General features: G+C 38.6%; 1 protein-coding gene across 1 annotated transcript; it reads right to left on the bottom strand.

Moving 5' to 3' along the window:
- Window positions 1–1,377: 1,377 nt before the first annotated feature.
- Window positions 1,378–11,792, bottom strand: LOC102233772 (N-chimaerin-like). The gene is made up of 7 exons (XM_005806259.2): window positions 11,114–11,792; window positions 9,021–9,105; window positions 6,083–6,256; window positions 4,543–4,620; window positions 3,728–3,865; window positions 2,313–2,418; window positions 1,378–2,151 (listed from the first exon to the last, which is right to left on the bottom strand). The coding sequence occupies exons 1-7, from the start codon at window positions 11,363–11,365 to the stop codon at window positions 1,980–1,982; spliced, it is 1,005 nt and encodes a 334-aa protein (XP_005806316.1). The 5' UTR covers window positions 11,366–11,792; the 3' UTR covers window positions 1,378–1,979.
- Window positions 11,793–17,515: the final 5,723 nt, after the last annotated feature.

A 17,515-nucleotide genomic window follows, 5' to 3' on the forward strand; every position in this document is an offset into this window, starting at 1 on the left:
CGACTGATGTTTTGAGGGTGTCTTTTGGGATAGTCATCTGATGTGTGGGGGGTTTTAGATGCACTTTTTTCACAAATGTAAACATTTTTTATCATTTATTGTCTTAGTCTTACACAGGAACCTTTTCATGCATCTTATCTCATTTTCCAGGTGACTGCAGCCTTACTTTCTTTCAGCCTTTCTGCTTTGAAACATGGCAACACTGGAGGCACATCTTTATAGAAATTTCTTCCCAAATGGGGGATACAGAACAAAAGACTTGGAATATTATTTTCTTATTATATTGGACTAACAATCCACTGGTAGCTTTCCACCTGAATTATTTATTCATGTGTAAGGCCCTAAGCAGAATTTGATTCAGTATAGAGTCAGGGAAAAAGAGGCCAAATCTTTATTGATTTGTGGGTTAGTTTATAGTTACACTGTGTGGATGCATGTTTGAAATACCACCATTAAAGCTGCAGTAGATAACTTTTATAAAAATATGTTTTTAACATATTTGTTAAAACTGTCACTATGACCTCAAGGAAAAAAATGGGATGGAAAATCTTGAGCATACAAACTCAAGATTGTTGCTGTGCAAATGGCGAAGGATCAACATAAAGTTGTGGATTCAAAGCAGACTCTGCTATGGGGGAGGAGCTGTAGCACAGCAGCAGAAAGCAAGGGGGGAGGGTGCATATTTCAGTCATGTGTGCCATCACTTGATTGGAGTAGGTATTTATTTTATGATGCTCCTTCCTTGCATGTTTTACACATATCCTGTTGGTTAGACAGGCGTAAAGTTCAGTCTGCAACTTCATCATGTCAGGACAAGCAGCATTTTCCTGGACATCACAGACTCGTTTTTTGTATTTCTCATACTTCAGATCATTCTGTGCTGAAAGTGTTAGTGTCTTCAACACTGCCTATGAGTGCCCCCAAGAGGTCAAATAGTTATCCACTTAACTGGCTTGAAAAACAGAACCCACCCTCTAGCCATGTCAGCCAATTAAATTATTTAGTTTGCTACAATAAACAAATCTTCATTAGTACAGACAGAGCATCTCTTTGATGGAGAATGAGATTCAGTAACATTATCCCTCGGTAAATGCCCCCACATTTGGGTACCGTTTATGTAAAATACAAATAATGTGTTTGGTGTCATGGATGCTGCAGCATCAGATGTATGAACAATAGTCAAGTATTATTTACTGGAAGCAGTGTGTCTTTGTCGTCGCATGAACATAAGCCAAATACACAATACTGAGCTTGCAGTTTTTTCTGTCGTTTCCCAGTCAAAGGACTAACAAGACAGAAATGCATAAACAAGAAATGCTTTTTTAATCACCAATATGATGTTGATTCTTTATTAAGGCAATAATTCATAAAGAGTTTGTCAAAGTAGGGTTTAATAAATTAAAGTGATCATGCACAGGTTGTATAGAAAAAAACAATACAGTACAAAATTAATTTCACAAATAATGCCGTTTTATAGCGCAATAAAAATGTTACCATCAGGCAAATGCACCAGCGTTTACATACAGAAAGTCGATTCAACCAAAAACTGTGGGTCACTTACAAATGATCAAAGAGGTAAAAAAATACAGCGTCATAAAAATCACCTAAGAAAATTTAGTAGCTTATTTCCATCTTGATGTACAAAGTTTCACAGAAGTAACTGCAGAGCCAGCAGAAAGGAATGTGGATGACAACTACTACCTACAGGACAGACTAATGCAAAATCACAATCTTAACACGAGCTAAGGTACAACAACAAATCAAAAGAGGCCTTGCACCATGCATGCAGGCCTATCAGCTTCTAAAAACCCCCCGACAAAAATGGGGAGTCAGTAAATAAGTGTAAGGTGCATCATGTGCACCGAGAACAGATGTTAGTCCATATGGAAGGCATTAAAAAAAGTATCCATCATTATAATGCAAAAAAGTATTCACATAAGGGAACAGCTGGAAAACAGAAAAACAGTGTTGATCAGAGCTTAAAAGAGCACATCTTCGTTTTTGATGAGCACCTCCACCACCTGCCTCTGGTAGCGGATGTCGTTCAGTGCTGTCATGGCGTCCTGGTTGGGCGCACGCATGAGGGTGGGCCCAAATACAATGCCGAGGTTCTCTGCACTCATCAGATTGAATTTCTCGTTCTGTGTTACCCTGAAATATTTATTACAATTAGACATGCACACACCTCCCTGCCAGTGTGAGAGGAATGAAAAATAACATTGGTGTTGTGTTCATTCCTCTTCCATTCTCTTAAGTTGTTTTAAATGTCATTCTATCCATTAGCTGTTACAGGGCTTGTTTGCATTACTCACCTTTTTAAATGGGCCATGAGGTACTTGAGAGTTTCCTTGTGTGATGGCGGCAGCAGAGCGAGAGCCTCCCGGAAAGCTTCCAGCTTCTTCTCAGGATCTGTTAGCTCTGCCAAACAGAGAGGATGACGTGATCAGCATGAAAAGATCACTGAAAGGGACAGAGGGGCACAGGCTCGGGGGCCCGAGGGGTAAAGTGGCTCAAAACATCTACATGAAAGAGTTTCTATTTAAGAGATATCTTGTTGGAAAGTCTAGGAAATACCCAGAGAAAGACAACCACAGGGGAAAGCAAATCCTGTCCAAAAAAGTAAAGAAGGAAAATACTTGTACTACAGCACATTTTACATTTAATGGTAGTATATAGAAGAAATCTAGAAAATATTTAATTTTTAAAAAAGCGACTATATGCATTTAATGGTCATATTCGTCTTGTGCAAAAAAACATCATGTCACTGGCTTATTTTGCTAATAATAGTAGTTATTGTCAAAACAAACAGCATACCTTACTGTTTTCCAAATGTTTAAATCTTTTGGAATGAATAAATAAGCTAAAGCTAGATAAAGCTGTCTACAGAGGTATCTGGCATTTTAAATTATTTATCCCTTTAGAAGTGGTCAGGCATCACTCTAGCCTCAGAGGAAGCAGTGAGGGATAAAAGTACTTCCTGTTGTTGGCTAAAAGCCATTTTTATCAAAGAGCAATGGACAATATTGTTGGAGACTAGTGGTTTAAAGCAAGGCAAGACTGTTTTTTTGGGGAAAACATAATTAAGTAAAATGCACACTCTGCACCAACAACAGATACAGTTATGATAGGTAAATTATTGGACATAAATAGAAAAAAGTAGAACTTTATAATGTGCTTCAGATGGGTTTCCTTGTGTCTGGATGCAGATCACATTTGGCATAAGCTTATTTTTACGTATTTGAGGGTTTTGCAGTTGGCTTGTTATTTAAAAGTTTAAGAGTTTTATTGTGTAGCTTAAAGTAATTTTAACTAGTTGGTCATCAGTGCTGATTATGTACAAATCAAAATAGGGCTTTTGTATAATCAGGGCTTCAGTGCTGAAAATTGGCAAAAGCCATAAAAATTCTGTACAGCACATCAGCTGCATTTTGTGCATTATAAATGTCTATTTTATTCTGTTTTATTTTAAATAACTTCAGCAAGTATTTCAACAAAGCGATCCGATGTCATAAATTTATATAAATCTCAGGACCACATTACCACTGTCTGCAGGTGGTTTTCCGTTGTTTACAGTTTACTTCTATGGTGTATTTTTTTCTTTACTCGTCAAAGATGTGATCTGAAACAATTGCTCCATCTAGAAATCTTGTGCAAAATAAATGTGAAATGAAAAGCAATGTTCTTCATCAATAATATTTGCGTGCTTTAAATGACTTCTTAAACCTACTTGTGGCCTCGATGAACCTGGGGTAAGAATCGTAGGAGATTACAGGAACTGGCAAATCCCTGAGGTACAGCTTCAGTGCGCTCGTGATGATATTGATGTCTTCATAGGCGTTCACTGAGATGTCTGTCTTCTCGCCATCTGCAGAGATATGTGGCAGGATAAGGGAGACAATAGTGGGAAAATGAGAGTGCTTGTACTGAAAATGGCTCACATCAGCACTTTCACATCACAGTGTGAACTGAGGAGTAAAGACAGTGCGTTATGGTGTTGGGGAAAAAAAAAAAATCAATTTCCGATCTCTCTCTTATTTTTTTCCCGGAGTATCAGCTATCATGCCTTTGGCCTGTTTAATTCTGACTTTGGCTCATTTATGCATGCTTTCCAGAGGAGAGCGTGGCCTACTTGTGCTGGCAGACTGAACATCACAGCGCTGTGAGCTGGAATGACACTCTGTCATGGATGATCTCCTGCATGCGGATCTGGCTCAGGATTCAGTCCACTGCTGTGGGGTTCTTCTTACGGTTAAAATTCATACAGCACTCGGCCACGACAGGTTTATTCTCACTAAGTTGACTACTGAATCCCAACACAGCCACGTTTAAGACAGTGTGACCCCTCGGAGGGCCCTTCTTATCTGTCCACATAGTGAAATTCAACAGGAGTCAGAGATGTCAGAATCTGCACTCCCAGATGGACTCTAATCCTCTCAATTTTCCATTACTCTGAAGCGATCTGAATGTCTTGTGGACATATGCAAACAGGCTTCAAGTGTCATCCTTGACTTGATAACAATCTATAAAACAAAGAAGACAAACCTTTATCAAATCCCGACTTGACTTCTTCCACCGAATCGCTGAATCCGGATATTCTGTAGAGGCCCTCTGACTTCAGTCCTTTAATAAAAAACATGCAAACTTTCAAATATCAAACGAGTTCTTAGGAGAGATTTAGACAATTTTCACCTGCATTTAGCAACATCTAATTTAGGATTAAATCTGAAATATTCAGAGGAAATTAAAGTCAAAACATCCTCAGTATCATGCAATAAAGGAAACATGGGTCTGTGGAAACAGTTTTCTGCATCACTGGGCAAAATAATAAAGCCATTAATCAAACTTAGGTACAGACAGACATTAGAGGGGAGACAATGAGAGATCTCTGAATGATTTAACTGAAATGCAATCAGCTAAGACAGCAGGAAACAGAGTAATGTTTTCCTCATTACACATTTACAATTACCAGCAATATCATCACTCCACTCAGCCTCCGCTGGCAAACAAAAACATTAAATTAGTCTGTAATTGAATCAGACTTTAAGCACTACAACCAAAAGGGTACACATTGAAGATGATTTGAAGGAAAACTGTTTTAAAAATACAAGAAACAAAAGTCTTAAAGCCACTCAAAGACTTGTATCTGTTAAGAAATTAGCAAAAAGGGAGAATTGGTATTCAAGTACAGTGATCAATTTAAACAAGTCAAACATGAAATTGTTTTTATTGTCTTGGAATAATGTTTGACGGAAACAAAGAGTCTCATCAAATTAAAATATCAAGTTTCCAAATGAGGTTTTTTGTAATAACAACAGAGTTTGAAAGAATTTTAAACGTTTCTATTTATTCCACCTTTTACTACCGTATATTTTTTTACCCATTTATACTGCTTTCCAAAGATATTCATATCACTTGAACTTTTTGTCACATTTTGCCATGTTGCAACCACAGGCTCAAAGGATTTTGTTATGATTTTATGAAACAAAAAATTGTGCTCACTCTTGCAGCAGAAGGAAATGAAGCATTATTTTCATTTTTTTAAATAGAAATCTGACAAGTTTTGATTTGCATTTGTAGCCACCGTTACTCTGACACCATCAAATAAAATCTAATCCAACCTTTAGAGTCTATACAAAAACACCAAATATTAACAGTTATCAGATATGAACTTGAACCTGGTGTTAAAAGAAAGCCATATCATATTTAAAATTGGCCAGAGCCCATGTAGCGGACATTCCAAACACAAGGACGAAGATCTTCTGGTTAAATAAGACCAGAAGACCTAATGTGTTTGGTTGCCCCTTTGACTAACCCCTTTTTAATTGTTTTGTTCCAGCAGCATTATTTGTAAAGATACTCCAAGACAAACATGTTGAGTCACAATTATTGTATTTTAGTTGAAACTGTCGCATCATTTTAGCCATTTAATTGATTAGTCTTATGATTAAATCAACACTTTGTGTTGGTCCATTACATAAAATTCCAATAATGACTTATGGATGTAATGTGACGAACTGTGAGAAACTTCAAGGTGAAATGTCATTCTAGTTTTTGCTTGTGTATAAAATGCATAAAAACTAACCTCTGGACTCGATTTCCCGTATGCACATGTCCACCACCATGGGTCGGGCTGTGTTGTAGGCCTTCACCAGGGTCGTGAGGTCGCAGCTGTAAACCTTACGGACGTGTCTCAGGTCAGGCTTGCAGTCATTGGGCACCTGAGCCGAGCACTCTTTGTGAACATTCATACCACAGTCTATGAAAAGAAGAGGAATTGAATCATTAATAAGCAGTTGCTTTGACATGACGTTCTTGTTTGGTTGAATGCACTTGGCAACAAATATAATCCAAATCTCACTGGATGATTTGTGACTGTTCATTTTTTCATATTAGCTTCTAAAATGTCACAGCACCTCTGGAGAATTTGTTTCATCTCCTCACAGCATTGGAGTAACCTTGAGTACCGAACAGATCCATTCCCTTCCAGATGGCCTTAGATGAATTCAGATGAACCAATTAAAGAAAGATAAGCTAAAAAAAAAACAAGACGGGAATGTGCAGTGCAACGTTCTGGTTGCCCAAAAATATCTACAAGACACAATACACTCTTTGGCACTAGTATTGGAGGAGAATATCAGGAAAAGCAGAACATATTGTGTCTTTCTCTCAGTCACAGCATACGAGGCCTTGAGGCGCAGCTCCTTTCATTGTGTTAAGAACAGAGCATCAGCAGGGAGAGAGACAGGCTGCAGCTCTGCTCTTTAACAGGGACACATGTAGGGAGTTAGAGGCTCAGTGAAAATGCTGGTGCCCAGAGGAAGGCCAGTCAGTGCAGGGCTCTATTCTTTTCCAAATCTAAGCTTGCTCTCATTGTCAGTGGAAGCAGCGATCGAGGCGCTGCAGGCTACAGAAGACCTACTTTCCCAGATTAAAATGGGCCACCTCTTCAGCTCTTTAGATCTTAGATGAGCTTGTGTCTTCAAGTTGTAATGGGGGGTATGTTTCATGCCGCTTTAAACAAAAAGCTATTAAGAAATATACATTCGAGAACCAGGAGAGAAATGTTGCATTTTTTGTGTTGTAAAGAAAAAAAGCTGTGAAAGCCTTGGAAGCTTTTAGCATTTGAGGATATTTTGATTAATATGGGTCCCTGGAGAAATTCGCACCGCCTGCTTTTATATGCATTGATGCAGAAATGTAATTACCCTAAGAGATGATTCTCTTAAAGACACGAGACAGGCCGTATAACAGGGATGTGCGTGTCATCGGCTGCAAGCCTGCTGAGCTACCCTTGTCCGTGTGAGGACGGTGGTGGTCCGGGGTCTCAGGTGGGGGAGGCTGATCCCAAGGGAGTCCAGACGCTGACTCTTGCTATTCTCCCATTTGAGAAAGGGTTGTTAATTTTCTTATCAGCACATTATCATCCCAGTCTAGAAAATGTATGGGACGCCTTTCTGTCTGGAAAGATTTTTAAGGCAGGCCTCGTTTTTATATATATTATTTCAAGTGTTTAGGTTAAATAGGGCTTGACCCAGCTCTATGATTGAAAGGGAATGCATTTTAATGTGTGTGTGTGAGAAAGAGAGTGGAAAAAAAAGCTCCTTTCCACACAGTCCCAACTCTGCACCTCATTAAAGAGATATGCCAGCTTTGTTTTCCTTCACAGGCATGATGGGATGAGGCTGGGTGGGTCGGCGGGTGGGGGGTTTTACTCTGATGAGGAAATGTGCCACAACAAGCACAAGCAGAGCCTTGCTCTCTGGCACTGGGCCAAAAACAGTTCACACATACAAAAAAGAAAAAAGGGGGGCTGGAAGAACAGTGAGGTTTTTTTTTTGGTATGCAAATGTGAGAATCATGGGAGACATTGCTGCCCCAGATTCAGCAAGCTGGGGGTGAGTCTGAAGGAATGATGTGTCTGTATGTGAGTGGCTGATAAAGATTAGCTTCCACCATATGAGGCTTTATATAGATTGTTGTCAGCATTCAGCATCAAGTTGTTAATAATTAATATCAGATCTCTTGCAGACTTATGTGACACACTTTGTTGCATCAATAAAACATCAAAGACACACACCAGACTGGGTTGTAGTGCTGAGATAGAAATCTCACCTGGAGTATTTGACATGTTGGAGATGAAACGCACTCAAGGAATTCTACTCGCAACTAAAGGACTGAGCAAATTCAGAAAGACAGAAAACGACTGCACAAAGTGGGTGAGTATGCAAAACGAGTTGTTCAGAATTTTGTGGCCATTTTCTGATTCACGTTTTTTTCTTTTAAAGCTTTGACTTGCTCATATGGATTGCAGATTTCAAGAAAGGATGTTTAAAGATTTTTTTAGGAGCTTGAAAGTTCATAATTTTACATTTGGAGCAACCAAATTTGACTGTAAATTGTTTTTAAAGTAAGAACAAATTATTAAATAGTTTAGCATATTTATTTCTCAGCAACATCTTCCACACCAAAGGTAGTTGTCAGCATGACTTGGTAGTGTTCAGTATGGTGCCTCCACTGATAGGAAAAATATGGGATTTTTGAGTTTCCAACTGGCTGGTCACGGATCTGTGCCTCTCTAGTGAATGTTCTTCAAATGTGCTCAGCCTGGGTAGCATAATCCATCAACGGAGATGATGAGGAGAGCTGTAAAATGCATCAACTCCATTTGACTTATTTTGTATCTTCAGCCCCAGAAAGCTGTGAATTCTTATCCCAGAAAGTAAATTTTCCACATGACTGATCCTCATACTACTTAGCGCAAACAAAAGTAGGTCAAAAATAAGGTTTTAGATCCCATTGGATATATGTTGCATCACAGCTTTGTTGTACAATCAATAATCCCCAATCAAGAGTTGAGAGTTTGGGATTAAAATTCAATAATCCAGTTCCAGATGTATTATAAACCAAGTAACCTATATAGCGTAATGCTCATTTTGAACAACACCAGTGTAACAAAGAAGTGTGGTAAAGAAACATAGCAGTTTATATAATGTTGCTTTATTGTGATGAATTGAACATACCTGCACATTTGACCCCCTGAGCCATCAGCCCCCACATAAATCTGGCACAGTGTTCGCACCAGTGAGGCCCCCGGAAGGTGTGGACCTGCAGCAGGAAGGAGGACAGTCAGACGAGTCCAGCCATTTAATCTATCTTATTTACACAAAAACATTTGACTTATTTCCCCTCTTTCCCCTTCTTCTCATCCCTGAACCAGGGTTTTTTTTTTTTTTTTTACATTGCCCACCACCCAGAGCGACAATCTATGAAGGAGTGAATTTGGGGGGGAAATCTATATCTATCATTTGGGTCCAAATGGGTTTTCAGTTGCTTTTGTGATTTCAAGTCATTGGGGACAGGAAATTGTAAGAGAATGAGGCAATTAAATAGCTTCATAATGATGCTAAAGTTGTAGATTTAAAAGCTATTTTATTATTTTTTTAAGGAATTTGGATAAAATTTGATCATTTGTAGTTCAAAAAATGTAAATACAGCAAACCTAAACTGGATTATTCAAAAATAAAAGAAATTATTTTAAGCATACTTTATTTAAGCGTTTTTCTTTCACTTGACTAAACTAGAACTTTTTTTTAAAGATGTTTTTCAATGAATCAGGAAAATTTTTTATTATCACCAGCACAAGAATCACGAATTGGCCTTAATAATGATAATGCTAAAAAAATTTTTTGCATACCCAGCATTTCCCAGGGCAGCATTTAGTAAAAGTACTTCAGTTCCATTGCAACAACAAGTATGATTGTAAATGTCTTAAAGAAGAAGGTGAAGGCGTTTGTGGACAAGTGATGAGCAATCTTGCATCTTTGTGAGATGTTCACACAATGGCCGTATAATAAGTTGCTGGGAGACTTTTCAGTGGAGACGGAGCAAAGATTGCTCCCACACTCCAGCGGGTAACAACAGTCCAGCCAATCAGAGAGGTCCCTGAACCAAACAAGAAAAAAACAGTGCTCTGCCAGTTTTCTGGCAGCAAGTTAATAAAAGACACAGGCGGAAATGTGTTTTTGTATTTGTCAGAGGCTTTGAGAAAAAAAAGTAATAATACCGTTCATAAACACATAATAATTTCATGCTTTTATAGAGATTTGTTGTTTTCTTTTCTCTATATGTTTCTTGGAATCTTGTGCTTCTTGTGTTTGCTCATCATTACAACTGCATCAACAACAATGTGTTTCTTCCATTGTTAATATTATGTTTCTACTTATTCTTTACCTTTGTTTGTTTATTTGTTTTTTTTGTCATTGTCTGTTTCTTTACTATTGCTTCCTTTTTCTAGCTGATGCAAAGGACTTTGTGTTTCCCTCGATGTGCATGAAACCCACTCCACAAACAGAGATTTAATTGATGAATTAGAGATGCATTGTACCAGATTTAACTGCAGACTAATGTGTAAACACCCTATAAAATTCAAGCAGAAATCATAATCACAAAGAATGAATTAAGATAAGAACTTTAAGCAATGATTTTTGTTTTACATGTAACTGTTGGTGTTAGAAATCATGAAATCAAAAGGATTTTACTTTATTTTTCTAACAGCGACACATTTTTTTTTTCTATAAATCCAAAAGATTTTTAGTTTCATTAACTGTCAAGATGCCAGTTAATTTTTATTTAATTAGGTTTAAATAAAAAAAAAAACTCAGCTTTGTTGCACAATTTTATGTTTTGTCCATTATGGCAGCGAAACACCATCAATACTGTGCATAATTACAAACTTCACACATGCAAAAGGATAAAATGCAGCAATCAGCAAACTGAAAGGGCAAAGCAGAAGGAAGAGACCAGCACAAAAAAACATTGTCAAAATCTGCTGCTGCTCTCTGTCCCATTAAAAACCAAACTGAAGGCAAACAGGGATGCTGTCCTCCACTTTTTCACCCTCGTCCAGCATCATAATCTCCCCATCTGGTGCTCTAACTGACAACAGTGCTCTACAGCCCTACCAGCAGATTTTCTTTTGATAAAATCTCTCTGGACAGACCAAAACAGCTCTGTTTTTCACCTCCCACCCCCAAAGCTCCCTCCTCCCCCACAAGCAGCAGCTCTCCGGCCACACAAGAGGACATGAAGACAGAGTTTTGCGGAGGCATCTTACCTTAAAGTTGTGGACTTTTTCAGACCTGGGCAACTGGACAACCTCCTTCAGCGAGGCTCTGCGAACCAGTGAGGTGAGCTGTGAGTAGGCTAACAGTTTAAGTGGTTGCCAAAAAGTGGCTGAAGGTTTCTGTGGCCCCATCCTCATTCCAAGAGCCGCCGCCAGAATGTCCTCCTGATTGGCCTCTCTCTTGGCCTTTTGCACCAGAGGCTTGTCTTTCTTTTGTACATCATAGGCCTCTCGAGATGGCATTCTGAAGCTTCAATCCCCTAAAGGGAAAAAAGATAAAAGTGTAAAAAAGTCCCAAAGAATGAGGATAGTCTCCTTGATTTTTTTTCAAAAGAAGTGACTGTCAAACAATATGACTTGCATTTTCCCAGTTAAATAAGTGCATCTCCAACATAAATGTCCTTTTAGAGTATGACGAAAAAGTATACAAAACACCTATAAATAAGAAAACAAAAACTGTAGTCTTTGAATCTTCACACAGTCAAGACAGCAGATCAAGTGCAGCCTCAATGATTGGAGTGCCAGGTTTTATACAAAAGGGGTGCAGCCTTGGATGCTCATGTGCTTCCCTAGGAACGTAAATGCAGATGAGATGAGTGGCTGAGCTAATCCTCTCCTCCCTGCGCAGAGCTGATATTCTCCCCTGGAACAGAGACAGCACACTGTTGTGTGTGGATGCTGACAGGGGCGGGCTGAAAGGAAGAGAGGGGGAGGAGGATGGAGGTGGACCCTCTAGTAGTGGCAGAAGATTAAATGGATCCTACCAGCCAATCGCAGCGTGGCTACACCAGCTTTGTAGTAGCCGCTATTCTGCCTCCCCCCCCACCACGCACGCCGTTCGAGCAGGATGACATGAAATGAGAGTGGGACGATAATGAGCAATGAATGAGTCATGCATCCAGAGTGGGCTCCAGCCCGGAGAACTTGCGACAGCATGTGGGCCGTTAGAGGCGAAGCTATTTTCAAAACCGGGTTGCCACAGAAACCAGTGACGACTGGAGCCTTCAAGGGCAAAGACGCACAAGCCCAAAGCATCAGACAGAAACAGGAAATACATGGATGCGCGCCATCATGCCGAGTGATGCAACAAAAGCTCGCATTTCAAACAATACAGATTAAAATTTACCATCACATGTATATGTCCACATAAAGTAATTTCTTTAAATTACACAATCATTACTTTTGAAATCATTTGCAGCAAGGCCTGCCAGATTTTAATGTCCACATACAGGAACTCATCCATGCAGGTGACTCCTCAAGGTCTTTAAAATATGAGAGGCAGAGGACCTTGCTTTGTTGTTACAATCCAAATGTTTTGTCCAATTTCCTATGGATACATCTCCAAGTCATCTACAAATGACTGGTCTTTGTTTGCTACTTTAACATTTTTAAAAAGCTTTGAAACAATCCTCAGTTAATTGAACAATTCATTTTTCTTTTTCTTTTTTATGCGGATGTTTAAAACCTTGAATGTGAACCTGTCACTCAGTAAAAGGAGTGACAAGTTTTAGAAAGACAGTGATGTAAAACAGCTTCTGTAATGGGGTACCTGTAATTTTTTTTACTGTAATGATACTTCGAAACTTGTTTGAAAAAAAAGAGGTAAAATTAATACTTTATAGGTATGTAGGACAGGTATGTAGTTCAATCTCTTATACTGTATTAGCCAAGTGCGTTCTGATTGGTTGATCAGTCCCTTGTGCTGCCTCCTCACCCAGAAGCACTGTGCTGTGTTTGAAAAAATTGAGGTAAAACATGAGTATAGGTTTTTCTAGGGTCAGAAAGGACCCATCAACCTTTTGAGTCACAGCTGTGATAATTGTTTTATTTGCATCGTACTGGATGTAGCATCCATCTATTTTTGTGCAAAGTTCTGGCTTTATTTTCTGTTTTGCTTTTCCTCCACAAATTCAATGTATGCTCAGTGTCCCTTCAGTAACGGCCTTTGAGTGTCTAGTCCAGTTCAGTAGGTGAACCAAAGTGAGGATCCTCCAGACATCCAAAGGCTGTGCCAGAATGGACAGCAAGCCAGTTTCAGAATGACCTTTGGCAGACAGAGCAGCTGTTGGCACAGAAGAGAGACAACTGCAGGGGAACCGCCTTAGCAAAAATTAGTCCTGTGAAAGTCACACAGTCCACATTTGACTCAGTAAGGTTCTCATTTCCTGTTCCATTTAGAAGTTCTGGTGATAAAAACTCCTAAAATCTGGTTCAGGTTAAAGTGGAAATTAGAAACAAAATAATGATGTAAAACTGCTTTCTTCAGGGGAAATTCATCAGATCCTGATAACTCTTATTATCCAGTTCAATTATTATTTTAAGTGTTCATTCTCTTGTCATAACATTTTTTAATCTAGTGGTCTCTGGCTGCAGTCTTTGAGTACCAATGTCCTGCAGCTTTTAGACGTTACCCTGGTACTGCATACCTGAATAAAATGGCTGGAATAGCTCTTCAGAATACAATCAGCTTCTATAGAGACCTGCTAATGATCTAATTATTTGATTCAAGTGCACTAAAGCAGAGATACATACAAAAGTTGAAGGACCTCGGCTCTTGAGGGCAGGAATTTAAAAACCCAGATTTAACCTGTAGTTGGAAAGTAGAAGTGGTGATTTTTGGCTTTGTTTGTGCTTTTTCTGTTGCTTAAATAGAAAATGAAATAGGTTAATTGTAAATTAAATTATTGGTTCAGTTGAATTCTGTAGCTCTTGTTAATGATTCTTATAGGCTTCAATTGCTTCATTTTTTATTTATTCTGAATAATTTTTTAAATCTGAGATATAGAAATATCCTAAATAGTTCTAAGTAACAGGATTTTTGGTCGATTTTGATGCCAATTGATTTATAAACATTAATTTAATTTAGGCACCTAAATTAAATCTCTTTTCTATTCAATGACTATGTGCCTGAATGCTAGTTATGTAAACAATAACAATGGAAACCCAGAACAAGTCAATGTATTCTCAAATCACTGCAAGAGCACACCAAAATGTTTTTATTGCACATAAATATTCAGCTTAAGAATCTCCTTCCAGCCCTTAAATTATGGTAAAATATACAATAAAGAATTAAACGGCATTTGTCTGTGCCAGCCGTGCAATCTGCTTGCTCTGAGCCGTCCTCTTTCTTTGCAGGCTTTGTCTGAATGTTCATTTCCTTGAGGTATATGCTGACGCAAGTCTTTGTGTTCTCCGCATGCAGATGAAGTCTCAAATATAACACTGTGATTGCAATGTGGAAGAAAAGAAACATCAGCCTGCCTGTGTTGTTCACACTTCAAGTCAAATGTGATTACACTCCCACGTTTGAGGGTTAATTCAGCCTCGGCCGCTGAAGTTCTCACCTTTTTTTTTTACTGCAGCTCAGGAAGGGACTGCCTGCAGACTTGAGAACAAGAGGTCGATGGTTTGAGTTCATGCTGCTCCTATTTCATTGGAGAGATTTCAGCATGAGTTTATGAGCAGCAGAGAGGAGGAGAAAAGAGGCTTTGAAGATCAGAGTGATTATGTAGAATGGCATCCCAAACTGGGCTTTCTGACAGGGACAGGTTTGAAACATGAAAGTTGAAATACAGATTCCTTCCAGAGCAGCTCTCTCAGCTGAAGTCTCCACTCATGCGGGTGACCTGAGAGCGAAAGATAAAACACAGTGAGGGCCTTTTATATGCATCGGTCCGTCCTCCTCACACCTGGAGCAGTTTCTGCAGGTTTTGGAGAGTAATTGTGTTTCCTGCTGTTGACTGCTTCTGTCCCAGTATGTGGCTCACTTTGAGTGCAGCTCTAATTGACACTGATTGATTTTCTTGTTTTCCCAAACATGCCCAGAGATGGGACCCTTGAGGAAAGATGCACAGGATGTGGGATTTTTCCATCTGTGTCCAGCCTGGACAGACTCCTCTGCATTCAGGGTTTACACAATAATCCAGTCCTGACAATCTAGTTTAATTCTGACTTAACCCAAAAATACAACCTGAAAAACTTTATTTCCTTTTTTTTTTTTCTTCCAATCTTTTCTAATCCATTAAGCTGTGGCCATTTCTGCTGGGTTCAGGAACTGTTACATAAGGAAGTGATTGCAATGCTGACCCAAAATGCCACAAAGACTCATTCATTCTCATGGAATCAATGAGTGCTATTTCCAGTGCAGACATTCATATAACAGTGTTTGTGATTAAAGAAGGACAGTCAAACTAATCCATTCTAATTCACTTCCAGAGCAAATGATGAAGTAAAGCCAACGAAAAGCTTTAAATCAATGTAAAGTGGCTGCAGAAAGTGGCTGGAAATTCAGTTACATAATTCTGCAAACTGTAGTTTAATAGTTATAATGCGAGACAAACCATTCAGCAAAACCTGAATGTTAACAAAGACTGATGCTAATTCTGTCCTTTGCAACTTTTAAATGCATCATATTCAATATTCAATAACATAGATTGTAGTTTGAGCACTCGTTAGCTCATTTGCAAATACGTGTTTTTTAGTATCAAGAGTGAAAACACTAATGCGGCAGAAACCTGAAGCAGAAATGCAAACGATTCAGAGAAGGTAACCTTCTACCCACAGTAGCAGCAACTGTCTCTTCTTTGTGTACTATGGATGTTGTAGTTTATTGGGTTAGTTGTCTAGGTGGCTCCAAAGTTTTGATTCCTTTTTTCCTTCCCCAATCTTTCTCTCATGAACTTTGTGACATTTTAGAGCTCTAGGCCATGAAGCTACATGACCTCCTCTGACCTCTTGTGAATTCATGTAATCTCTGAAAAAAGTCGAACCTTCAATCAGCTTAGATAACATCATCAACATTCATGTCTTAGCCACCCGTTCTCTTTAAAAGTAGATTGCAGAATTAGTGCTAGTCGGTTTGTTGTACCTTGTTTGTTTTGTGTTGCCTTTACCCAATTAAGTCACTGCAAATTAGACCTTATTGTGATTATTAATATAAGCTGTGATGATAAGTAGTAGATAAGTAGTATTTAACTGACTAAACAAACTTCAGTTTTGATAAGCATTTTGAACATCCCTATGTCTTTGAAACCCTGGTTGGTGAATAGTTCAATTCACCAATTTTTTTGAAAGATTTTTGAAGAATTAATTCATGAGACAAATTCAATCTGAAATATTATGAGACCAATTATTTCCACACTTAAATGTAGCAACATTAAGCATATCCAGAATACCTGTTACTATGTCATGTTATTGTGTCTTGTAGCTACCAAAACAGTGACTAGGGGGTTCTTGGGCTAATGTGTAAGAGAGCAACATTTTGAAAGAACTACCTTTGAGATAACCAAGCATGCAAATACAATCTCTAAGAAGATTTTGAGGACTTTAGAGTGGTGATGCAATGTTTTATTGCCTTCCAGCATGAGGATTGATATGCCATAAATATAGTCAAATATGTGCACGTTTGGGAAGCAAATAGCGTACAATGTGTATCAAAGCTAAAGGAGCCTTTACAGTGTAAAACAGAGTCTGCTTTCTTAAAGCGTAACTGCCAGGAAATACCACATATGCATAAGATTCTGCACAAATTCTCCCTTTTTCTGCTGCGCCTGCATAAAACGCAGAACAAATTACACCACATTTTACCCGAACAAATAGATTACCTGGGATGGGATCCGTCTGTGCATTGACAGTGATTTATGGTAGGCTGCTATCACACTTCGCTATTCACACTCCAAGGTCAATCTAGGCATAGGCCACAGTCAACACAATGCATGTGCATAATATAGAGTGACAAAAGCTTTGGCTGTATTTTTAATTGAAGCATCACAAGAGAGAGATCATAAGAGTTTGTTGTATTGCCAAGACAATTGTGATGGGTTCACTCAATTTACAATTTAATCAGAAACAATCCAGTTTGTTGCAAAATTATAGGGTTGAATTAATTTGGCTTTTGTTTTTTCTGGGGTCTAATATCTAGAAGCAACCTCACATTTACAATCAATAAAGTGCAAATGCTTTAATTAATCCTGTGCTGAGAAACAGTTCATTAACCACAAGAGATTATTAAAGGTAATCGCCTACATTTATGAAGGATGACTGTGGATTAGATGGAATGACAAATAACTGCGAAGAATAATTGAAATGCTTAATAATTTTTTTTACTCAGTGTGTGGCTCTGCACGGGACTTGTTCCCTGAATAACAATGCAAATTTCTTTTCAGAGCAAGATAAATGGCTCAGTGTGCTGAAGGTGACTGTGCGGCAGAGAAGTGATATGAGGGCCAAAAGAGTTAGTTGGCACCTTTAAATATTTACTGAGCCTTGAGCAGAAAAAAAGTCAAATTTGTGGAAAATAAAGAGATACTGTTGCACCACAAAAGCTGCACAGGACAGCACATTTTGTTTTGTTGAATATTACATTGTATTTAAAGATTTCATACCTGTGCAGAG

The sequence above is a fragment of the Xiphophorus maculatus genome, chromosome 7 (genome assembly GCF_002775205.1).
Source record: "Xiphophorus maculatus strain JP 163 A chromosome 7, X_maculatus-5.0-male, whole genome shotgun sequence".
Lineage (NCBI taxonomy): Eukaryota > Metazoa > Chordata > Actinopteri > Cyprinodontiformes > Poeciliidae > Xiphophorus > Xiphophorus maculatus.